This window comes from Leptonychotes weddellii, chromosome 10 (genome assembly GCF_054177405.1).
Source record: "Leptonychotes weddellii isolate Sample4059 chromosome 10, ASM5417740v2, whole genome shotgun sequence".
Classification (NCBI taxonomy): Eukaryota; Metazoa; Chordata; class Mammalia; order Carnivora; family Phocidae; genus Leptonychotes; species Leptonychotes weddellii.
The window spans coordinates 18,724,977-18,750,900 of NC_138378.1; the positions used below are offsets into that span (position 1 = coordinate 18,724,977).

Consider the following 25,924-nt stretch of genomic DNA (forward strand, 5'->3'; position numbering starts at 1 on the left):
GCCTTTCTCAATGTTCATCTTCCTTATACATTAGGGACCACAAATATTAGATAAATATTGTCTTAACGCCAACTCCTATTGATTGGTAGCGGCTGCCTGGGCTCTGTGTTGAGGAGGATTCTGAGGCTGCTTCTAAGTTCTGCAGGAAGGTTCTGGATTGATTCCTGATGCCTACCATGGGTAGGAAAGCAGCGAGGGTGCGTAAGTGTGCCCAGTATTTGCTATCCTTATAGTAGGAAGAAATAAATATCGAATGAATGAATTTGGAATCGCATGACATTCTGTTTGAATTAGGCAACTCTCTTCCCCCCAAGTGAGACTGTCTCTGGGGGGAGATGTCCTGGCACCTGGCCCTGGGAATCTCAGAGTCATAGGGACAACTGCCATCTGCTGGGGACCTCTTACATGCCAGGCACTGAGTTAGGCTCTTTCAATCATCACCTCACTGGATTCTCACAAAAGTCCCATGAGGAGAGGATTAGAGCCTCCAATTTATGCTGAGGAAATTGTGGTCCTGAAAGAGGAGGGATCTGTGCAAGGTGACCCAGCAGGTCAGTAGCAGAGACCCATTTCCACCACGCTTCCCCACTTTCTCCACTCCACCATATGTAAGACCAGCGATGGGTTTCATTATTTCTCCAAATCTCGTGTGGCAAGTGGAGCATGATTCATCCAGTCAATCATTTGCCAAAGAGAGAGGAAATACATTGAACAGTCCTTGGAAAATCCTCTGGAAAGTCCCTGAGAGATGAACCAAATCCAATCCAATAGTTAAGCCTGTGTAGTTGGAGACCGATTTCACAACTATTGGCCCCTTACATAAACAACACCATTTTATGTGTCATATATTAATTCTGCTGTGTATCAGACACAGTGCAAAGCATTTTACATTCATTGACTTATTTAATCCCCACCACAGTCCCATGAGGAAATAAGTTATATGCTGTCTTACAAACGATGGATTTGAGGCTCAGAAATGTGAACTTCCTTGAGGTCACACACAGTATGGAGCCAAACCATACAAGGGTGTAGGTATGTGTATGTACATTTTTGGCTGTACGTGGAGTAGTACCATGTTAGTAGAGATTATTTTTGGAAGAGCATGCATGGGAATAAAGATACAAAGGATGTTGAGAGGACCAAGGGATGGACTGTAATGAGCACCATTGTTTATAAGCTACTTCAGATCCATTCCCACCCTTTAGATGACCTACTAGTCCCAATATGTTCAGTGTTATGGGACCTTGGGCACATGACCCAACTAGAATCTCTCATTTAAGTCTTTGAATCTAGAAAAGAGTGACACATAGCTTGGGATTCATTCAGGTAGCACAGGAAGGTGGCTAATAGCATAATTTCTGGAAATGGATAGCCTTGTGCAATTTCAGGCTCCACAGTCAGTACCTATCCCACATTGGGCAAGCTACATAACCTCTCTGTGCCTCATTTTTTTCGTCTGTAAAATAAGGACAATCACAGAAACTACCTCATAACTGTTACACACTTAGAGAAGTAGCAGTACATAGAAAGTTCTACTTTGGTGTGTTTTTCTGTCTTGATGTATTTCCATCAGTCTTCCAAGAGTTTACCATTCATTCCCACAAGAAGACCCCTGGAGTATCTCATCTGGTTCCTGTGCTTTCCAGAGGATGGGCCCCCAGTCTTCTCGTTGATTCTGCGAGCTCCCGATACTCTGCTAATCCATTATTTCTCTGCTAAACTGACTCAGAGTCGGTCTGTTATCCGCAACCCCAGAACACTGGATGTCATGTCAATTCTGTCTCACTGCAAAACTGGGACTCTGCAGGCTCCAAGCTGGAATCCCCCCCAATTCCCAGTGGAATTCTTTACCTGACAACAACAAATCTGTTCTTGCTCAAATTTATGTCTGGAGTAGTGACGCCAAAAAAGACTGCCCCTGCAGGTTGGACACACTGATTTGCTTGCTTAATACATGCTGTGGAGGGAGTCTCTGGGCTGTGTGGCATGGTGAAACTATTCGGGATTATTAGTCCCAAATTAACAGTGAGCAAATGGGAGGACCACGGATATGAAGGAACTTGTTAAAAGTTATACAGCAAGATGGGGTGGTTCTTAGCTCAGGTTTTTCTCTGCTAAAAGACTGATTAACCTATGTGGGGTGGGAGGTGGGCTATAAATAAGGCTTGGGCTTTGAACTCGCACCCTCAGTACTACACTTGCCCTTTGTCAGGTCTTCACTGATTCCCAGTTTCTTTAAGCTTAATGGTACCTCAGGGCCTATGCACACGCTGTTCCTTCTGCCTGGAACTCTGTTTCTTCCCCCATCACCCTTCCCCCACTCTTCACCTAATCCCTTCCCCTTTTTCAGATCTAGGCTTCTCTGTCCCTTCCTAGACCACCAGCTCCAAGTTGGTCCCCCTACAGTTCCCAATGTCCACATTTGTCTGTTGCCTTAGCAGCTAGCACACTCAACCATTATTTGTTTCTGTTTATCTGTTTCTTGCCTCTCTTCCCCACTAGATTATACATTACCTGAGGGCAGAGGCTCCGACTTCTGGCTCAGTCCTTGGCACAATGTTTGGTCAATAAATGGATGAACCCCAGAGTCATCCAGCCAGAAATCATCTAGTTTCTAGTCTCCCTCCAAAGCTGAGGAACAATGGCTTGACCAAGGCCACAATGCTCGTCATTATCTGCGAGAACAGACCAGAACTTGCAAACAGCCCAGCCCCATCACTTCTAAGTCTTGAATTGGGCCATCCTGATGGTGGGTGGTGTAGGCTTCACAGGGGCAAGAAGTTGGGACAGATGCCTACTCTTCGCCACCCAGTCTAAGAAGCAGGTACTAGCTTCAGCAGCAGCATCAGTAGCATCATCCCCATTTTACAGATGAGGAAACTGAGGCTTAAGACACTTTGTGCCTTGCCCGATCCCACAACTGGCGAGTGGACGAGGCGGAGACTCAAACCCCGGGCTGAGGCTGAAGCGGTGCGCGCCTAGCCGTGGGTGCGGCGCCGGGGCGGGGGCCTGGCCGGGCCGTCGGGGCGGCGGGGGCGGCGGGGCGGCGGGGCGGCGGGGCCGAGGGGGGTGGGCGGAAAGGCGGCAGGCAGCCCAACTGCTCTGGGCGGCGGCGCGGCCCCGGGCGGGGAGGGGGCCGCCTGCTTGTCCTCCCGCGCGGCGGGCGGGGCGCGGGCCAGGCCCCGCCACAAAGGGGCCGCCGTCGCGCCGCCCCGTCCCGCGCGGGGAGCAGCGCTCCGACCCGCCCCTGCGGCCGCCCGCGGCCCCCCGCTCGCCTCGCCCTGCTTCCAGTCTCGTCTCGCCGGCTCTGTCGGGCTCTCTCCCTGTGTCGCCGGCCTCCCCTCCCCAGCCAGCCCGCTCTGCTCGCTCCAGTGCTTGGAGGGGGCCGCGCCCCACAGACCGACCTGAGGACAGACTGATCCCGAGCCCCGGAGAGGAGCAGCCCGTCACCATGGTAATGCCTGCCAAGGCCTGGACCACCTGGCTCTGTCCCCTTTTGGTGGGGGTGTCCAGGGCGGACACCGACCTTTTATGCTATGACCCTCAGTACCTCACCACGGGTCTGTGTTAAGTGCCTCCCACCAGGATGGGGGGGGGGGGTAATGCGGGTCGGGGTGCCGGGATCCCCCTCTGGCCATGTCCTTTCTGCTCTCTGGGCGTGAAGTGGATGGATAAGATTGGATGACTTGTGAACTTTGATGTCGCCCCATCCCAGGCACAGATCAGAGCTGGAACCCTAGCCCTTGGGCCTTAGACAAAACGCGGGGTGGTGTTGCGTTTTGGACTCGGGGCTGAGGGTCAGGTATGTCCACTGGCCCCACGCAGGGTGTGGATGGAGATGGGGGGGGTCAAGGCCCCTCCCAGTGCCCAGTGGAGAGGAGGGAGTTGCTCACCAAAAATTGGGGTGGTTTTGCCACTTTAGGCTCAGGGCAGAAAAGTCAGATGTGCACCTAGTCCTGACATGAGGTGGTCTCGTGGGAACGGGGTAGGGGGAGGTAGGCCTAGGAGAGGGGGAAGAAGGAGGGTGATACCTCCATACTGTGGCTTCCTTGGCTGGCCCCTTGATAAGGTTGAGATGCTCTGGGAGAGGTGTGTGTGTGTACGTGCCAGTATCTGGGAACACGGAATGAAAGGAAAGTCTGTTTTCAGTGAATCGCAGCCCAGCTCCCAACAGGCCCAGGAGACCCAGGCAGATTCCCGGGAGCAGTGGGGATTTGGAAAAGTGCTGTGAAGACAGGCCGAGGCTTTCACCCTTGACTGATGGGCCATGCTGAATTTGCGTGGGTTTTCACTTGGTGCAGAAGAATTCTATTTAGATGGGTATACACCCCTGCAGAGCACACCAAAGCGTGTTCCCGTTGACTCACACGGCTGAACACACGTGCCCTCCGACACACACACGGCTTACCCACCTGCTGTCCCTACTGCTAAAATGTGGGCATCCACACCACAGACATACTGCAAAACCAGGCTGCTAGATCCACACACCAGCAGGACTCGTATACAGCACACATTGCTGTCCAAGCTGTTTGACAGAAATCTTCGTAAGCTCGTGGTTCTTCAGCTCTCAGTCACAGGCAAGGCTCTGTGCCCGGCCATTTACGTGCAGGAGCTCGTGTAACTCACACCAGCCCTAAAAACAGACCTGCTGGTATCTCCACCCCACAGATGGGGACCTGAGGCTCTGGGAGCTTCAGTGGCTGCCCAAGGTCACCTGACCAGGAAGTGGGAAATAGGACAGCCTGAATTCTGAACAGCTTTCAGCTGTCCTGGCCACCCCAGAACCACACCTGCACCAAGTAGTGTTTGCTAAACCTTGACCAGTTTTGGACCTAACTCAGTTATTACTTTCAGAATCCAGAAACTCCTTGCTGAACGCCAGACCCTCAGATCAAGAGTCAGGCCCTGGGTGGCTCCCGAAAAGGTTGAGCAACTCTTTCCTAAATAGGCATGATGGACAGGTTTTCTCCCACTTTTGTCACCTGCCCACCTCTCTGGCCCCACCTCGGTACTTGAGCCACTCTGACCTTGGTTCAGAACTTCTTATCTTTCACGTTCCCTCCTGCCACGGGGCCTTTGCATATGCTGTTCCTGCTGGGTGGTACCCCTTCACCTGAAGAATTCCTATGCATCCTGTAAATCTCCACCCAAGTATCACGTCCTCAGGAAAGCCTTTCCCAGTTTCCCTGGCTCCCACTCTAGCCATGTATCTTTCCTTCGTGGCTCCATCACAGTTGTTCTTTTCCAGGGATGATTTGATTTAAGGCTACCTCGTGCTCTGGGACAGCCCAGTGTCAGAGCGTCTTATGACAAAGGGGCTTTGGGCTTATCCGGTTTCACATTCCCGAACTTTTAGTTCTATCATAACAATCTTTGCATATTCACTTACTGGATAAGGCATTATGAAGAAAGAACAAAATCAAAATTACTATTTGCTTAATATTTTTCTTTTAATCAACTTACCTTATACACTTAAACATACATTTAAAAAAGACAGTTTATATCACCACCATGAAAAATCAGTATCCATTGTCGTAAACACAAGGTAACTGTAAAAATGTATACAATGAAGGCAAATTTGTGTTAGTAAATTCTGGCTCGATGAGGTTGGCTCTGGATGATTCCAAGATGGAGGACTGCTTTCTTTTTGTTAAAAGGAGTAATCACTGAGTGTCTGAGAGGTGTTTTAAGATATCCTGGCACTGAACTGAGACTTTCTCTTTGGTGTTCTCAGGAGGACCAAACGAGTTGGGGTAACTTTCTGTGATCTCACATGGAGTTCATGTCCTCCCCAACTCATCTTGTGGGTCATCCAAGCTTTGAGAAAAGCTGGTTGAATCCAATTTATTCAACATTGCCAAAGTACCTACTTTGTGGTACTCCCCCAAGGCACCCACTATGTGCCCGGCTCCGTGTAAGGACCTGAGTGTGAGAAGAGTAAGCCCTGGTCCCTGCGCTGGGGGCTTCTAGTGCCTACTCACTGCATTTCCAGGCTGGGTGATGGGCAATGGGAGTCCCTCTTTCTGCCTGGAAGCATATGTGTTGTGAAAAGCGAAGAGATGTGGGTTGAGCGGGGCTCTGAAGGGTGGAAAGGAGCTCGCCCAGTCCAGGGAGGGGGTACAACATGAGCTCAGGCCGTGCTTCTCAAAGTGGGGCACCCGCCGTGGATCCTGGGTAAGGAGACTTTAGATGAATATTTTTATTCACAGTTTTTCATCTTAGTGAGCGGTAGGAAGTGATTTAGGCAGCACAAGCACATGATGATAAATAAAAATCCATGGATTTAAGTTGGAAATGAATTGACAAATGAATTGACAAGAAGACAAATGGGAAGTAAATAATAATCAATATCGAGTAAAATAAATTAGGAGGTATGAACAGCAAGAAAAACTCATGCGTGTGGCGCATGGGTGATTGGGAAGTCCTGGGCTAGAGTGTCAAGTGTGTTAGAGGATGCAGGACAGGTACGCTGCTGTGGACTGATGGCCACTAGGGGCAGGCTGAGGTGCTAAGGCAGTGGAGAGCCACTCAAGGTTGTTGAGCAGTGGAGGGTCACAGTCGCGTCTGCGTGTTAAAAGGCCATTGTAGTGGCCAGAGGAGAGCCAGGCCTGGGGAAAGGGGCAGAAGAGCTGGTGGTGACGGGCCATGTTCATACCACAGCCCTACCATTTACTGGTGATAGATCCTTGGGCTCAGTTTCTTAACCTGTAAAATGGGAATAAAAATACCCATCCCATAGAATTGTTGGGAAGATGAAATAAAATAATGTTAATAAAATAATGAAAAGCACTTAGGATAAAGCCTGATACAGAAGCTTGCTCAATAAGAAGCTCTAGTTATAATTGCTATTATTATCATTATGTGTTTTGGGTGGGTGATGGTGAGCCCCAGGGCAAAAGAGGCAGGGAGAGAAAAGAACAAACACAAAACTAAGCCCCGGACAGGTGAAGTGACTTGCTCAATGTCACACAGATGACACATGACTGAGCTGGACTTGAATGTGGGTCTTCTAACACCCACTTGCTTTTCAGTTCACTGCATCTGGGCTGTTTTTCCAGTTTCTGAAAGGTTCTTTTTTCTTTCTTTCTTTCTCTCTCTCTTTTTTTTTTATAAGGAGCCAATTCTCACTCATGCTTCCACCCACACAAAAATAAAAAGGATTTAAAGCAGAAGAAGTTTTAGTTGGACACGAGCAACAACTTCCTGGCAGCCAGGGCAACAGAATACTGCTTTTAGAATTTCCAGCCTGGAGAAGTTCAAGAGGAAGTTCCCAGGTAGCTGAACCTGGCGGTCCCAAGCTGATATCCACTGGGCTATATCTGGCTCTCAGATGTGTTTGGTTTGGCTAACCTTTAGAACATGGGGAGGCTTTACTAAAATATCAGCAAATCCAGCAATGTTGGGCGAAGGCAACACGGGGCTGGAGCTGATGAGGTGGGACATGTGCCCCAGGCCCCACTACTCCCTATTGATTCCCCGACACTGAGGCTGATTGTTAGGGGCCACTCACCAAGGGGCTAGAGGGGTTATTTTCTCACACTTCTGTATTCCATGTCACCTTTCAGTCCCCTGTGGGCACTTGTGTCTGTGGCTGGTGGTGTAGATTTTTCCTGGGCTGAGTTTCAGCGTGGATGAAACAGATCTTTTTAAACTTTCCCTTCAATTGAGGATTAACTGATCCCATTTAGAAACCATGTCCCAGCTCTACACCTTCCTGCACCTGATTATACCTTGAATTCTAGAATGGCCCTGCTGGAAGGACCCTTAGAGATAGATCGATAAGCCCAACATCCCCATTTTACAGATGGGGAAATTGAGGCCACGGTCACCCTGTGAGTCAAGGGTGGAATCTCACCTTCCCTAAGCGTCCCTACCACGGAGGAGAGCAGGGGATGACGGCAGCCCCGGGACACTGCCTACCTCAGTTTCTCGCAGCCCTCTCTCTTCCCAAGCTAGGAGGCGCTGATGCTAAGTGATGCTCAAAGCTTTGTCTGGTGGAGCAAATGGATAAATCTGGGCCTTTAAGAAGAGTTCGGCACACATCTCAGAAAGCCCAGCTAACAACATCTGGTGAGCCCATTTAAAAAAGGGAACAGGCCTTAAAAACACACACAATCGCACTTTTATTTTCCCCCTTGATTATAAAAGCTACACAGGCTGGTTACAGAATGGTCGGAAAATCCAGCAAACTATGAAGAAAAGGAAAACGGTGACTTATGAGTCCCCTGCCCCTCACGGTGCTCGGGGGGTGAGGGCAGTTAATACTTTCTTCCAAGACCTCTTAGCTTACGCACATTTTTGCACAGTGGAGATCACACTGTCTGGGAGTTTTTTCTTTTAGAAACTTCCAATAGTGAGAAGAGTTGTTCCCTTTGGGGTGAGGGAGTTGCCTGGCAGGGAGCCTCTTTCCGGGGTGGTGGAAATCTTGTATGTTGATCTGGGCAGTGGTCACGGGGATAGGCACATAGGTAAAAACCCATCAACCTTGTGTATTTTACTTCATAAAATAATAATGGAAGCTCAGTGCAAAACGTTGACACAGAAGTGCAGAAACCTCCCTCCCCCACCCCTTCCCACTCCTGTGCCCAGGGGGAACCGCTGGGGACAGACACTTTTCTGTCAGCACCATAGCAGTTTCCTCGGGTCCATCCAGAAGGCCCATGAGCATCGTCCAGGCTCCAGCCCGGCAGTGGGGTCTGTGGGGGTCCCCCTTGGGGGCTCCTTCTCTGCTGCTGGAGAGGGGCTGGAGGGCTGCAGACCGGCTTTGGCTGGTCTTGCCTTCTCCCTTTTCAGCTTCACGCTGGCTCTTGCAAGGAACGGTTAAAGACCCAGCCTGGCTGTGCTCACTGGGGAGGAATGGAAACACGTCGATTAAGTTTCACGGAAATCATTTTGAGGGGCCCGTGTCTGGCCAGTGGTGTTTGGGTTCCTGAGGGCCCAGGCTGGGCTGCCCGATTGGTTTTGAGTGGAGAGGGGCCAGCTTTCCTTCCTGCAGGCTCCTGGGCTCCCACACTGTGTGCTCACCCCCATACTTGGACAGCTTATGAACCCCTGGGGTTCAGGCTCGTAGCAGGTAATGCTCCGGCCAAGAGCTTGGAGTCCCATTAACTTGGAACATTCTTGTTTTTTACTGGCTGCCCCTTAAATCGTTATAGTGTGCAGCCAGTGAGCCCATTTGTGAAAGCCAAAGGCATCCCATCTGTGAGCTTTAGTCTGCGAGAAGTAAACAGCTTGAAACGCTGCAGGCCAGGCGGCTGGGAAGGCCACCCTGAAGGCTGGTGGCTGCTGCTGGCCCCAAGGCGGGCAAGGCACCAGGGGGCAGGGGAAGACGGCGGGCCTGACTGGCCAAGACTGGGTTGGATCGTGGCTCCGTCTTTCTCCTCCTCTCAGCAGTCTTGGACAAGATGAGCTTCAGCTTCTTTATCTGTAGGGCGGGATGTTTCTTCTCTGCTCCAGGACCATTGTGTGGCGAAGCAAGAGAATGTGAGTGAGCACAGGGCCTGGTGCACAGCAGGTGCCTGGAAGCTGTTGTTATTCTTGGGGTGACGGCAGTGGGTTCAGGAAGGGGGGTCAGGAGGGGCACATGGCTTCACACAGAGGCGCGGACTCTAGCTTTGTCGGACAGGAGGAGTAAAAACAAAAACAAAAAAATCATTAAAAAGGCAGCAGAAACTTACCCTTTTCTCAGGACCCCCGCATGCATCATCTCCCTGCATCTGCAGAAGAATCATCTGAGCAAGATAGGATAGGCTCTAGATTCCCCGTTTACAGATGGGTAAACTGAGGCACATCAAGGCAGAGATGCCCCAAGGTTGGCATGCAAACCACAGTCAGGACACAGGCTGTCACAGGCTAGAGCTAAATAACACAGAGTCGTGTGGTGGGCGACTCAGGCCCTTTGCACTTCCCTCTGATATTCTGGGGGCCCCCAGAGAAAACCCCCCTCTCACGATAAGATGTCTTCACCACCTTTCTAATGCATGGCAAGCTTGCTTTGGAAGACAGAAAGAGAAACTTGATGAGCCTTTAGGAGGTGACCAGATGTCCCAGAACTTATGTGTTTGTTCTCATTGCTTACTTACAGAACTAAAACAGTAAGAATGAAATATATTTTATATAATAAGTGTGTATTTAGCATATAGTTATATATTGCATTATTTATAGAAATATGTACTAATGTAAGGTCTATCCTGTAGCTATAATAATAAATGTATATGATAAATATAAATATATTTATATAAATAAAATAATACAAAAACCGCCCAATGCATCATTGGTTTATCTTTGAAGTTCCATTCCATTTGTGCCAGTTGATGCTGATTTTCCCCATGAAGTGATGACATAATAATAACCATAGTAATGGCCACGAGCATAGCAGTGATAGCTGTTGCTGAATTGAGCACCTACTAAGTGCTAGTCCTGTGCAGAGACCCTCCGTGTCTTATCTCATTCCGTCTCACTCAACTGTTTAAGGCACGTACAACCACAAATTCCAGTTTTCCCAGTAAGGAAATTGAAGCAGAGAGAGCTAAGCAACTTGCCGGGTCACATAAGCACTTACCATTTGGTAAGAGCAGGGATTTGAACTCAGGCAGTCTGGCTGCATTCTCATAACCAGGATGGTGGTGGCATAGAGTCTCCGTTTAAAATGCAATTATATAAGTATTTTTGGTGAGTGATTTGGGCGGGGGGAAAGCAGTACAAATGGTACTTGGATATGCTAAAATTCATGAAGATGCCAGCGAATGATTAAATTTCCAAAAAACAAAACGAAACAAACCTAGCCCAACTCAACGTGCACACAAGGAAAGGCCCAGAGAGGGAAGGCACCTACTCAAGGTGGCACAGTGATGTGGAACCCGGGAAAGCAAGTGTCCCAGGAGAGGCTGGGTGGAGTGGGGAAGGCTGGGAAGGGGTGCTGGCTTCATTGATTTAGTGTGTCTGCGTGTTCACAGGTGTCAGTCAGGGTCCTCTAACTCTGGGTTTCCATTCCCACTGCTGTCCTCAAGATGGCGTGGGTAGGGGAAAACTCTCAGGGTTTGGCCTTGTTTTGGAGGGGAAGAGCATTAGAAGAGGTGGCCAGGCCAGATGAGCCTTTCCCTGTTCTGCCAACTTGAAGACGCCCCTCTCCCTGTCCCTGACCTTGCCTGGCACCTCAATGTGAAAGTAGCCCTTCCTGGGCATGCACACTTTTGACATCAAGAACTTGCGGTACATCATCCCTACCACGTTTACATTATGACAGTGGTGAGACCCTCCTTCCTTCAGAATGGGGGTTGTAGACATACATTCCTTCCACGACTGGTAATGGGGGCCCTACCCTGTGCCCAGTGCTGTGTGGGTGCGGGGGCAGAGTGGTGACCCTGACATTGGTCCAGTCACCATTGGTCACAAGTCCCCTGTGTTACAGCCTCCTGGCACTGGACTCTTGCTGGGATGGAGAAGTACCATATTCCTCCTCCTCAAAGCCCGTGTTTTATCTCCCTGTCTGAAGGGACCTCATTTGTAAAAATGATTTTTCTGCCCCAAATAAGCTCCGTTTACTCTGGATTCTAGTTTATTCTCATCTTGCTTTACATCCCTCAGTGACAGATGGACCCAGAGCTTGCAAGCAGTCTGGGCCAACCAGAATGGGTTCCATTAGGCATTTGAAGAGTTGAAAATCATAACCCATGGGTTCTATTACTACACCGGACTGGAAACCTCTGGTCTTGTCCAAAATGTTTTACAGATGGAAAAACCTGTGGTTCAGAGAGGGACGTTTTGTTTGTCCTTCCTCGGCATTTACTGAGCACCTGTTTTGGCCCAGGCCCCGTGCCAGGAACAGGAGACCCCGGAGGAAGAGGAGCTGATGCCCCCCGCTGTGGCAGTTCCCGCGCTGCTGAAACACATGGTCCCAGGCTTCGTAGCTTAACGCAGCATCCAGTTACTATCTTGCAGTTGTATAGATTGGAAGTCCAACACGGGTCTCACTGGGCTCAAACCAAGGTGTTGGCAGGCTGCACTCTTTTCGGGAGACTCTAGAGGAGAATCTGCTTGCCTTTTCTAGCAGCTAGGAGCAGCCCGCGTTCCTGGGCTCTTCCTCCATTTTCACAGCCAGCAACATGGCATCTCTCTGATCCTTCTTCCAACGTCACATTTCCCGCCCCCGATTCTCGCCTCTTCAGCACCCTCTTGAACTTTGGAGACCCCTTGTGATTGCCTGGGGCCCACTGGATAATCCAGGATACTCTCCCTATCTTAAGGCCGGCTGATTCTCCATGCTTATTCCATCTTTGCCTTGTGGGGAAACAGACTGACAGGTTCCGGAGATTAGGACACGGGCATCTTTGGGGGCCACTATTCTGCTTACCAGCCCTGTCCTCAAGGAGCCCAGAGTCTTCAAGGGAGACGGCAATCAGCATGGGAACCTCTATGATGGGGCCCAGGAGAGGGGACACCTGGCCTGGGAGTGTGGGGGAGGGAAGTCAGGGGAAATCCCATGGAACAAATGAGGGCTGACTCAACTCTTGAAGAATGAGAAGGAGTTAGCCAGGTGAAGAGGGAGTGGAAGTGGAAGGTATCCTGGGAGGAAGGAACGGCATGTGCAGAGGTCTGGAGGTAAGCAATAGAATGCAGGTGGCCCTGTGGCTGATGCATTAGAGAGGCAGACGGGCTTGGGGGTGGGGGGGGGGAAGTGAGGCCAATGCCAAAGTCACAGGGGACCTGAATACCCAGAGGCTGTTACTTTCCTGAAGGCAGTGGGGATACTTCCGTGGTCAGGTTTGCATTTGAGAAAGATCACTGTGGGTGCCTGGTCCAGAATAGTTGGAAGTGAGGCTGCCTAAGGTTGGGTGGCAATGGGGAGGGGAGTCAGTGGAAGAGACAGGGGTCAGGCCTGGGTCAGCGCAGGGACAGGGGAGCAGAGCAGAACTGGTGGGTGAGCTGCTGGCTGTGGGAAGAGTAGAGGATGTGGCTGAGGGTTGTGTGTGAGCAGAGGAGGCAAGAGGAAGGGCGGGGTGATGAGCAGATTTCTGGCCTGGGAGTCTGATTGGACTGTGGGGCCATCACTGAGGTAGGGACATGGGGGAGGGGTGGGTTTAGGGACATATGGAGTTGGGTTTGACGTGTTGATGATCTGTGCCTGGTGGACATCTAGGGAAGGTCTCCAAGAGGCAGCTCGTTATGTGAGTCTGGATCTGTGAGCTCATGTATCAATTATATTAATTTATATCAATCAGTTATTGCTGTGTAACCACTCCAAAACTTGGTGTTAAAAAACAGCAATTATTTATTATCGTTCACGCACCTGCATGTTGATGCACCTGCACGTTGACTACAGGTTGGGCTTCACTGATGGCTCACCTTCAACCTGCAGGTCCGCAGGTCTGTCAGATGGTGGGATTTGGGGATGCTGACCTCCCCGTTCCCTCTGGCCCTGACCTGAATGCCCCCATCATTCCTCCACTCCACCTTGGACCAGTGGATGACACTGAGCAAAGACTGCCAGAGGTGAGGGAATGAGGATGTCTTGAGGAAGCGTATTCTAGACAGAGGGAGATGCCAGTGCAAAGGCCCTGAGGTGGGATGGTGCCCAGTGTGTTTGAGGAACAGGAAAGAAGTCCACTATGGCTGGAGGGGCTGAAGGAGGGGTAGGGGTAGCAGAGGAGGTCAGCGAGTTAGCAGTAGCCTCAGTCATATGGGGCCTGGGAAGTCATGGGAGGTGGCCACTACCCTTATTATTACTCCTACGATCACTTTTCCTACTCTTCTCCTATCCCCCACAGGACCCCGCATCCCTGGACGCAGCCATCCAGCATGCCCTGGCAGGCCTCTACCCCCCTTTTGAGGCGACGGCGCCCACCATCCTGGGGCAGGTGTTCCGTCTCCTGGATTCTGACTTCCAGGGGGATGGGCTGAGCTTCCTCCTGGATTTCCTAATTCCTGCCAAGCGCCTGTGTGAGCAAGTGCGTGAAGCAGCCTGTGTAAGTTGGAAGGGACGGCGGGGCCGGGGAACAAGCACTCCCAGAACCAGGGGGCTGGAGGTGAGCAGAGAAGGAAGTGGGCTTGTGCGTGTCTTGTCTCAGAGCAAGTACTGAGGACATGGGATGGTTCTCCCGGTACCGTTGCTTTGCCCAAGTGGAGATGTCAGCCCCCCAGTGGAGCAGGAAGCTCGCTTGGCCCTTTGCTCTCTGGTATCTAGGAGTCAATCACGTTTATCCTTTCACTAGCAGGGAGTAAATCCTGGATAAAAGGCATCCTTGTGGGGTGGCCCCTGGGAGCCTGCCCTGGTGCTGGCACTGTAGGCATCACCAGGCTGCCTTGGCTGAAGTAGGTCAGCTACAGTGGAAATAGCAGAGAACGTTCCAGATCTTTCCTGGAGCCCTTGAGGCCTCAGGACTCACTTTTGTCCCAGGAGACCTCTTTGAACCCAGATCTCAGGGAGACCTCTCTAAGGCAAAGGGGAAAGAAAAGTGTTTTAGGTAGGTCTCAGTGGCTGCAAATGACAGATCTTTACTCAAGGTTGATCTGGCCTCAGCCCCGAGTTGATACACCAATCAAACCCCTAGGGATTTCTGTCTTTTGTCTCTGCTTCCCGTTGCTTGCCAACATCATTCTTACAGGCTAGATGTCCCCCCAAGACTGGGATCAACTCCCATCCTGGAGAGGAGAAAGAACTCTTCCGCATCAGCTGCAGATAGTAAAGTTGCCAGGAAGGATCCTGATTGGCCAGGCTTGGGTTGGATGTCCGCCCCTGGACCAATCACTGCAGCCAGAGAAATGGGATAGCGGGGTTGGCCAGGCTTGCATCATACGCCTACGTCTCTGGTCAGAGGTGATGACTGTTTTAAGGGTGGGGACAGGCCTTTGGAGACCAAACCCTCAGACGCCCGTTGCAGGAACTTGCCCACACCCTTCACGGGGTTGCCAGCTGTGCCCTGCTCTGCTGTTAATGCCCATCCCCCCGCTGCCCCAGCCTTGAGCATCACTAATAGGTTCATCGGTCCCGCTGGCTCCCGTGTATCAGGGACATGATACACCAGGGGCAAAAAATAAGAGTGGGGACTATGCACATCATTTCAGTGGTAGCAAGGAATTGAATACGGCAGCTAGAAGCTCAGGTTTGGGAGCCGGAACTAGAGATGGTTGGAACTGGAAGGAGACTGAGATGCTTCATTTCCTGTGCTCGGGGCGGTTCCTGGCACACAGAAACAGTGGCATACACAGTCATTGTTATTGCAAGAGAAGGAAGATTCTCACTGAACACCTGCTGCCGACTCCCACTTATCCACCCTGACACTATTTTATGCATATCCTGCGCCCCCCGACTCGTTCCCCGTGACAAGCTCTACAACTCCGCCCTTCCCTTTTTTGGCCGTTAAAACTGCATTTGCATGGTCTCCTTCCCCATTTCTTCCAGGAACGAGGGTCACAACCTTTTAATTTCTCTATTTTTAATTATGGGCGATTTTAATTATAATTATAGGTGAATTCATATCACCTCCGAGCCGGGGGCGGGATTACTAATATGGCAGCAGGAGTGAGGTGCCCCAGGTTCAAAACCAGTCTCTGTCACTGTGGAGCTGGAGAATCACCCTCTGAGCTTCAGTTTCCTTAATGGGAAAGTGGGAATGTTGATAACACGGTGCCTACGTCCCAGAGGTGATACACAGCCTGGCACAGAGCCTGGCATGCAGTAGGTGCTTAGTAGCCGTTGACTGTTACTGTCCCACTTCCTCCTTTCTCCCCTGGAAATAAGAATGTGCCAGCCTTAAAGTCGGCCCTGGTAAAGGCCAGCACCCGGGGGCAGCCAGCACCCTCAGATGGAGTCCAGTGGGGGATCAGGGACAGACAAAGATGACTCCTAATGTGAAGGCCTAGGCACAAGTCCTGTTTATGCTGCTCTCAGCTGTGTGACCATGAGCCGGTTCTTTCACCCCCCTGAGCCTCAGTTGTCCTCATCTGTACAGTGGGGACAACGAAGCCTAAACACCCTGCCCCACCGAGTGACTGTGAGGTTCAAATAAGTGGATCATAACCGCCACCTCTAGGGTGCGTTGCTGTTTCTCAATACTGCTGGGTTGTTCAATACTGCCTTGTTCAATGAGAAGGTGAGGGAAAGCAGGTTGTAAACCGCAGAGAGCTCCGTGGAAGTAGTGGAGAAACTCGCAGACTCGAGGGGTTTATGGATAGGAAGGTTCCCTGCGGCAGCCAAATCTACAGTGTCACTGACGGGAAGGAACTGGTTTACCCACTCGGGGTATAAGGGTGGTCAGTTCTTGCGCCAACATTAATCAACACGGGAAGCACCTGCTTCATTAATGGGAACTGCGGTGTCATTCTCTGGAGCTCTCCCACATACACATCCAAATTATGTAAGATTATCCCGGTGTTACTCAATCCACAGGACTCTTCCGAAAGCCAGGTAGAGAGAGAGAGAGACCTGTTTGTCAGACCAGTGAGGCTGTTGCTTGCTGAGGCTGTTGTTGCCACATGGTGTCGCTGTGGGGCGCGGGTCCCACACAGCCCGGCGGAGCGGCTCCATCAAGAGAGATCAGTGTCCAACCCGCTCCAGGATGCCCTGCTGTGTCCACCTACATGGAGAATTGCTGGCACCTCCTGTTTAAAAAAATTTTTTTAAGTTTTGCCTCACCTGCCATGTCGTTACTCAGTAAAGGAAAATAAATAAATAAATCATAAACAAATAAATAATAAACATTCAAGCCCAGAATAGTGGAATGATTTTTTTTTTTTCAAGGTCATCCAGCAAGGTAGTGGTGGGGTCCTATTTCCTGGCTTTTCACTCAGTATTGTTTCGACTTCATTCTGTAATCTCTCTGCTTAAAAATTATAGAATGGTGTAAATGCAGTAACTGACCCTCTTATTTTTTAATGGAAAATTCCATTTTTTCAAAGGGTAAATGTCAAAGGGAGAGGAAATTATTATTTATTGAACACCCACTTAGTGTATGCCAGGCATTGTGTTGTGGGGTTTTTTTTACATATACATAAAATCTCACTTAATCCCCGTACCAACCCAATCGGATTATAAATATGGTCATTCCTATTTGCAGATAGGAAAATTGAGGCTTAGAGCGGTTATGTAATCTGCACAAATCAGTGATTCAGACCTTGGGATCCACCTCTTCCTGGCTCTAAAATGAAGGGCTCAGACTTGATCTGGGTTGAGAGAAGTTTCGGATGGATGGGGAGAAGGGACCGTGACGCGAGCAATACGATCCTCGTGGGAAAGGCTCCTGTTAATTAGCATCTGCCACTCAGAGCTTTTCTCCCTTGCCAGTAGGCTAGCAAGCATTTTTAAGGTCAGGTTCAGGACTAGGGTGAGGCAGGAGAGGCATTTGCTCTAGGGGTCGTGCGTCTTGCAAGACCCTGAGATGGGGGGTCCCTATTGCTGCATCTTAGGCACCTCTCTTGCCTCCCTGCCCCGCTCCTGATTCCATCTGGGAGAGGGAAGGAAGCAGACCGATGGGCAGGGCCTTTCAGGGCAGGATTCTCTGACGTCACCCTCACCCTTCTGTCCCCAGGCCCCGTACTCACACTGCCTCTTCCTGCATGAGGGCTGGCCTCTGTGTCTGCGGGGTGAGGTCGTGGTGCACCTGGCCCCCCTCAACCCCCTCTTACTGCGCCAAGGGGACTTCTATCTCCAAGTCGAGCCCCAGGAGGAACAGTCTGTCTGCATCATGATCAAGTGCCTCTCCTTGGACCTCCGCACAGTGGACACAAAACCTGTTCCCGTGTCATCCTACCCTATACTTTTCACCCAGACGTGGCTGGAGGCCATCAACAGTGACTTTGAGGGAAGTCCCCTACACAACTGCCTGGTCGCTTCAGAAGATGGAGTTGCCCCTGTGCCCTGGACCAAGATAACCAGCCCAGAGTTTGTGGATGACAGACCCCAAGCAGTGAATGTCGTCTCCCCAGCCTGGGGGTCCCTTCAGTTAGAGGCCCTTGATTTGAGCAGCCCTCTGGAGCTGCACCAGCCCAGGTCCCCAGGCAGCCAGGTGTTGCTTGCCCGGAGCTTGGCCAAGGGCAAGGGCGGGACATATGGAAACAAGTACCCAGGACTCATCAAGGTGGAGCCAGCCAGGCCTGGGGAGGTGGCCTTTAGGATGGACCATGTGGCCAGCCAGGAGTTGGAGGGAGACTATGTGGTCCTCCTGGAGAACAGAGGAGGGTCTCCCAGTAGGGAAGTGGAGACATCCAGTGAATGTCCTTTGGGGGCACTGGAGGAACTCTCCAAAACTAAGGAAATCCCTTTCTCTCAAAGAATGCCATCTCTCTCAGGGACCAGTGGGGGACCTTCCTTGAAAAAATGGGCTTGTGAGAAGCCAGCAAGCTCAGGAAAGGAGCCCTGCATTTTGGGCTTGAGGAGAAAGGTCAACCATAAAGTTGACTTACCCACCCACCACTCAGAACACCAGCCCCAGGAGCCCTACCTCAACGTCCTTGAGAAGCCACTGCCCTGTGCCTCTGGCCTCGAGGCAGGTAGTTCATCTTCCTCCAAGATGCAGGGACCTCTGGGAAACCCAGAAGATACAGTCCAGCTCATGCCTGAACCAAAGCAAGCATCCTCCCTGCACGTGTGCCCAGCTTCCCCTCCTGCTGAAGCCAAGAAGGAAGAGAGGGCCAAACAGGGCCATGGGAGACCTCCCAAACCTGGCACTGGCCCCAGTCAGAATACCTCCTCTTCCAGATCCCCCACTCCTGGGCTCAGATTCTCCTTCTTGAAAGGGCAAAGGCAAGCCCCGGGGCCTCCAGAGAAAGCCTCACTCCAGCAGGACGGGCCCTGGAAAGCCTTGTGTTCACTCTACTCTCCCAAACCCCACCGAGCCAAGTGCTTGGGGAAAGGTAAGTCGCCCACTCGCTCAGCTGGACAGGGGACTGTTCTCTGGACATGACCAGGTGACAAGGAGGCACGGGTTGCCAGGGACAGAGACACCCTCCCCCCCGAACTGGCTCAGTGCACAGATGGCATTCAAGAGGCTGGAAGTCTCGGGGATCTGGAACGGAGCTGTAATGAGCCGGCCCGAGTCCACACCCAGCTCGGCCCCACACCGGCTGGCAGACCTTGGTCAAGGACTCCTTCTCGGTGCGTGTAGGTCCCACCTGCCTCACACAGTTGTTTTGAGGTTCAAAGACGCACCAGAGGGCGCCGGGGTGGCTCAGACGGTTAAGCGTCTGCCTTCGGCTCAGGTCATGATCTCAGGGTCCTGGGATCGAGTCCTGCATCGGGCTCCCTGCTCCTTGGGAGCCTGCTTCTCCCTCTGCCTCTCTCTCTCTCTCATGAATAAATAAATAAAAAAATCTTTAAATAAATAAAAAAAAAAGACACACCAGAAGTAAGGAGCTTAGGGGCACCTGGCTGGCTCAGTTGGAAGAGCGTGTGACTCTTGATCTCAGGGTTGTGAGTTTGAGCCCCACGTTGGGTGTAGAGATTACCAAACAAATAAACTTAAAAAAAAAAAAAAAGTAAGGAGCTTAGCATAACACCTGCCACATGGTAGGAGATCAATAGCTGTAAACTGTTCTTATCAGTCAGAAGGTGCCAGAGAATGCATTTCCTCTGGGGAAACCCATATTCTCCTTAATACCCTTTTCTTTGTTGCTCTTCCCCAGCTGGAACAACTCAGACCAAAACATCTGGCCCAGCCGCTGACTCAGGCCCACTGACCAGGGAAAAGCCTGGCTTCCCAGAAGGCCCTCCAGAAAGAGGCCCCACTCTGGATGAGGAGTCCCCAGGGCCTGAGCCCAGGATTGGGGCTCTGAATGTGGAGATCTTCCAGTCAAGGATAGCATGCCTGCCAGGTCCTCGGGGATCACAGGGCAGCTGGAGGTGGAGGGGAGGGTATTGGGGTGGGGGCGGGGGTGGGGGGAGGGTCTCTTAGCATCCTGATGCTGGTGGGTGTGGAGACAGGGAAGGTCCTGGAGGCTTGTATTCTGGACCAAGCCTCACTGGGACTCAGGCTCTTCATCTTTCCAGTGAAGAAGTTGGATAATATGAAAGCAATTTCTAGATAGCCATCCATCCATCCATCCATCCATCCATCCATCCATCCATCCATCCTACTTTCAGTGAGGCATCCAAGGTGGGTGTTTTAGGTGAGTCCCCTAGAAGCAGCGGCCAAGACAGGGATCCTTGGGGAAGTGATTTGTTGAAGGTTGCTCTCAGGAGAAGGGGAGCGAGGGAAGCAGGACAGGGCGGGGGAGGAGTTGAGCAAGGACATGGCCTGACCCCATGAGGGTCTGGAGCATGAATTACACCACAGAGCTCGTTCCATTTTAAGGTGTAGGGGGCTGGTCTTTTGTATGCTTGGGTCTGTTGGTCATCAACCTAAGGATGGGAATCCTGGGACGGGGATGCAGGGTGAGCCCGTGATCCGGTTCATTTGAGGGCAATTCTCCAGAGAAAGGGACATCTGGGAGCCAATACAGCCAACAGTCAACAGCCTCCGGGGGATGGGTATTCTAGCCCAAAGCGATCTGAGTGGGGTGTTACCAGCATCCGTTAGAGAGGGTGTTACCTCTTCTGTTGAGTATTTATTCCTCTTTGCAATAAATATTTCTTTAATACCGGCTTCGTACAGCCAGCCCTTGGGCTTAGCACTGAGGATTCAGGGGGGAACAAGTCTGATGTGTGCTCTGCTCTCAGAAAGTCTATATTCTCGTGGAAGAGAAAATTCAACAGGTTATTACAATCCAGTGTAAGCAAATTGCAGCCGTGGAGGACAGGCGAGCACCCTGGCCCAGGCTTGGGCTGGAGGACAGGTCACGGAGGAAGGAGGAAGCAATAGAAAGCTCAGTCCTAGAGCATGACTAAGGTGTTATCCAGGTGAAGGGGGGTGGGGAACAGTGTTCCAGACAGAGGGAACAGGATGTGCAAATGTCTAGAGGCAAGAGAGACCACAGGGCTTTCTGCGACCTACTGTCTTGAAATTCTATTTTACTTCACAGACTTTGGCATCTCTGCAGGGCCCTGGACAGTGCTCTGTCTTTTTGAAACTCCAAGGGGGCCACTGTCCGTCCTCTTCTGGGTCATCTTTGTTCAAACTCATGCTGTTTTTGCCCAGATTAATTGTACACAAAGGGCTTCACAATCCTTTCAGGGCTGTCATGTTCCAAGAGTTCAGATTTTGTCCATCAAAGGGCCCTGTTCTGGGAGGCAGGAGATCATTCTAATTTCAGTTTTATTGGCTTCCTCTGTGACCTCAGGGGAGTCACTTGCCCTCTCTGAGCCTTGTGTAAGAGGAAAGGAAGCAGATAGGACTTGGCTCACTGTCACTCTTTCCACAATACTCTTGTTGTGATTTTTGGACTCGCAACATACGCTGGTGGGTCCCGGGTGCCTGGAGCAGTGTGTCTGGTGCATAGTAGGTGCTCAAAAAGCATTTTTTGAATGAATGAATATTCTCCTTGTAGAGGTTCCTTCCATTTCCTCCCTTGACCGCCTCATCTTCAGTGATCTTGTCCTCATCTCCCACAGCTTCTCCCACCACGGCCACCCCCAGGATTACATTACCCTGCCCCTCTTCCCTGCTCACCCACCAGCCCAATTTTAATAATCTTTCGGTCCCCCAGGCCCTGAACCTATTGGTCCAACCACCTTCTCTTCATCCCTCCCCACCCTTCATCATGTCCTCACTTCTTCCCAGCTCCGCTCCTGCTCACCTCTTCAGAAACATCCCTCCAGCAAGATTCTCCTCTCTCTTGGACCATTCCCACCAGCCTAAGACACGTTGGCATCTTGCCCATCTGTCTTCACACCTTTTTCTGACTGCCTGAAGCTAGGAAAGGTGTTCGGCTTTTAAGGATCACATGATTAGATTAGATTAGATTAGATTAGGCCACCTGCATAATCCAGGCTAATCTTCCAACTAGAGGTCCTGCTTTAATCACATGGGCAAAGTCCCTTTGCCAGATAAGCCGGCATCTGCAAAGGCTCTCAATTAGGACGTGGGCATCTTTGGAGCCATAACTCTGCTTACTGCAGGCACCAAGCCTTCAGAGAGGGCTTCGCAGGCTTTGCATGGAGGAATCCCAAACTCAGAAGAAAAAGAACAGGGCCCCAGGGGCTGAGACCTCACCCTGAGCTCTCGGTTGCTCTGCACATATCTTTGAAATGCTTTTTGTCTTTAAAATTTCTATCCATTTTGTATTCTCCCTAAGAATACATTCATATTTGTTTCAATATAAAAAAGAATGCTCTCAATGCCTTGCCAGTTACATCGCTTACCTTCCCCCCCCCCCCCCTTACTGGGAGTGAATAATGCTGCAGAAAGGTGCGACAGGTTTCTGGTGGCTTTCGGTACTCACGACCTCCTGACTCGCTGTCCCTGTTTCCACCGGAGACTCAGAACCCAGTGCGCGCAGTGCAGCTCTGAGCCAGGGCTCTGAGGCACTAATGTATTCCTGGTTCCAGCTGTCAGACGAGGGGGGCGTCTGGGGCAGAAGGGCCTCCCAGCTGAAGGCACATCAGGTGGACAGCTGCCCATCGCTCCAGTGGATTCAGCCAGGTAGCTCTGGTTGTGTGCAAGCCCTGTTCCAGGCGGTGCTGGGTGGGGAACCAGACACACGAACCCATGGCCATGTTCCACCGTGGAATGTTCTGAGTACCGGGACCCTCTGCTACTCAGAGTGTGGTCTGGGGACCAACTCTATTGGTATCACCTTGGAGCTAGGGAGAGATGCAGACTCTCAGGCCTGATTAGCAGCAGAATGTGCATTCTAGCAGGATCCTCAGGAGCATGGAAGTTTGAGAGGCACGACTGTAATAATCCATGCATTCATCAGTCAAGACATTGATTACCTGTTCCAATTCTGCGCTGAGAGCTGGGATACAATGAGTTTGAGCCTCTGTACCCTCAGTCTTGCAGGATCGAACAAAGGCCTACATTTGCTGTAGGGGGCTGGGGTGGGAGAAGGGCTTCTAAGGAGGGCAGGGAAGAGGTCTTCTTGGAGGAGGTGGCATCCAAACTGGGCTTGGAAAGATGAGGAGGGTTTCACCAGACAAAGACAGGAGGGGAGGGAATCCCTGGCAGAAGAAGCAGCGTGAACAAAGGTGGGAAGGTGAGGAAGGATCAGGCTAGTTTAGGCAATGACAGATGACCCATTCTGGCTGGGACATAGGTGACAAAGGGTGACATAGTATATTAGTTGTAGATGGTCATCTGATCTTCACGTGGTCTTCTCTCTGTGTGTCTGTGTCCACATTTCCTTTTCTCACAGGGACACACATCGTATTAGATTAGGGTCCACCTGAGTGACCTCATTTTAATCAAATCACCTCTTTGAAGACCCTATCTCTAAATACAGTTACAATCTGAGTTCCCGGGGGTTAGGACTTCAACAAATGGAAGGGAGATGGGAGGTGTGGAGGGGACATAATACAGCTCATGGCACAAAGTGAATGAAATGAGCCCGGAAGAGTGTGCAGCCTCTGGGGAGACCTGAGTGCCAAGTCGAGAAGCTTGCACTTTTTCCTGGAGGCCATGGGGAGCCATGGAGTATTTAGAGTAGGGGAGTAGTGCCCCCAGAGCCTCTGCTGAGCTCCAGTCATGGGTCTACAGGGACGGGAGCTCGTCTTTCTGTATGGTCAAGGGCCAGATCAAGCACTGCCCCCTCCGTGGCTGGCAGGTTAGGGACCTGGCGCTGTGCAAGACTGGGAAGCCGCTTCCCCTCGCCGGGCCTCAGTTTCCTTATCAATAAAATGGGCCCGGGGACATGATGCAGCATTGCCCAACCTGATGGCCCCAGTGGCTGTGAGAGGATTTCAGGGGGACATGGACAGACATCTCCGACTTTGCAGGTTATGTCATTTTCTCACGTTTAATCATTTCATGTTTTTTGACTTTCTCTTATAAAAACATTCTAACATACAAAAAAGCAGGGACTGTAGTATAATGAACACTCACATACCCATTATTCAGATTTAATAAGTCTTAACATTCTGGCATAAATGAAAGATCTTCATATTTTGCCCTTAAATACTTCAGGATGCCTCTCTCAGCTCTAAGGATATTTTCCCTAATAACTGCAATACCATTAGCCCATCTAACAAAACTAAATATAATTTCTAATACTATTCAACACCCAGTTCATATTCAAGTTTTCCCATATTGTCCCCAACAAAATGCTTTTCCTTTTGAAATTTATAAATGAGTATCAAGGAAAAAAATCAAACCCATGATATCAAGAGGATATAGAGTTAGATACACACATACACAGATGGACATCTTTTTAAATTTTTAAATTATGTCAAATTTGCAAAGCTGTGTGAAAGAAAGAATGGTCCAGAGGTCTGCACCCCTGTGTAAGACAGCCCCTGCGAAAGTCGTTAAGTTTGTCTCCAAGACTCCCTGAGCCATAAAGGGTCTTCCGCACTTACACACTGTAGAGGGTCGTGCCCCACCTAGAGTGGGCAGTGACCACTGCAGGATGGTTCTGCGTGAGGTGACTCTGGAGGGCAGGGCTCCGAGCCCAGGGTGTGAGACAGGCCCAGTTTCCAGAGGCCTGAGCCTCTTTCCCCCGCGCTGTCCTCTCCCCTCGACACAGTGCAGCCGGGCTGTGCTGAATCCCTGGGCCTCGGATTCTCAACCTCTGTGGGGACAGTGGGCCACACCACCCTGATTCCTGGAACAGGAAACAGTTTGTGGAGAACCCACGAGTAAAAGTCGGCAAGAATAAAGCGTGAGTTGGCGGCCCTGGGCCGAGGGCAGAGCCAAGGACAGAGCCGAGGACAGAGGTGATGATCCGTGTTAACAATGGCTGTCACCGAGCCCGTGGCTCAGTGTGTTTCTCAAGAGCTTCTCATTTAGTCCTCGAAATGACCTAAGAAGTTCCGCATTTTATTCTCCCCGTTTAACAGATGAGGAAGCAAGCTCAGAGGCACGCTGACTAGCCCAGGGACACACAGTGAGTCGGTGACGAGCCGACAATTGAAGCCATCTCCGTGCCTGGGAGTCTAGTCCCTGAGCTGTGCCTCCCAGAGTGTCCTGTGCAGAGGGGAGTCCGGAGGGAGGTGAGGATGCCTCTCCACGGAGGACGGATTCAGGGACGGCTTTCTGGGGAAGTGACTTTTGAGCTGGGTCTTGAGGGCTGACTCAGTTCAGGGTTCACGGGGAAGGAGAGAAAGGGCATCGGAGGTGGAGGGACCTGGAGGCCACAGAGGAGGTTCCCGGAGAGAGGGCTCCACCGAAGTTCTCACTGCTCACATGTGTCCTCTCTCCTCCAGGGGGTCGGGACAGGGCAGGGAGGCCCCTGCTCCTGGTGTCAACCACCGAGGGGGCCTGGGAGGCACTGTGGTGCACAGCGTCAGAGGTCACCAAGCTGCTGTCCTACCTGTGCACTGTCCCCAGGTAAGGGGCTGAGCCAGCTGGCCACTCTGTCCCCCTTTGACTTCTTGGCCCGGAGCCCAGGTCCAGGCGCTGAATGGAGAGACACTGCGTCCTTCCACCCAGTCATCTGTTCCCGGAGCCAGTCCGAAGCCAGATGCTGGGGGGAAAGCAGGACAGACTTAGTCCCTGCCATCAGGGGGTTCCCAGATTGGGGGGGGTGATGGATGGTGTGTAAGGAGCAAAGCACGCACAAGCAACTCTCAGGAGCATCAGTGTGGTGAAGAAAACAGGGGGATGATGTAGATCAGTGGTTCGCAACTCAAGCGTACATCAGAATCACCTGGAGAGCTGTTAAAGCAGATCGCTGGGCCCCACTGCAAGTTTCTCATTCGGTAGATCTTGGGCCTAAGAATTTACATTTCTCACAAGTGTTCTGGTGACACTGATGATGCTGGGCTAGGGACACATTATGAGGACCACTGTTGTGGAGTGGGAAGGGTGGGGGACTGATTTCAATTGGGAAATCTGGGAAGGCATCCCAGAGGAGGTGATAATTGAGCTGGCATTTGAATTATAAATATTTGTTGAACAAA

At 51.2% G+C, this 25,924-nt stretch overlaps 1 protein-coding gene across 1 annotated transcript in view; it reads left to right on the plus strand.

The window, feature by feature from the left end:
* Positions 1-3,274: 3,274 nt before the first annotated feature.
* The window catches only part of KIAA1755 (KIAA1755 ortholog), a 39,710-nt gene continuing 17,060 nt past the window's right edge, over positions 3,275-25,924 (plus strand). The window contains 5 exon segments of the mRNA XM_081832271.1: positions 3,275-3,454; positions 13,767-13,964; positions 17,526-18,849; positions 19,618-19,806; positions 25,229-25,352. Coding sequence (XP_081688397.1) covers positions 3,452-3,454; positions 13,767-13,964; positions 17,526-18,849; positions 19,618-19,806; positions 25,229-25,352 — 1,838 coding nt within the window. The 5' untranslated portion in view covers positions 3,275-3,451.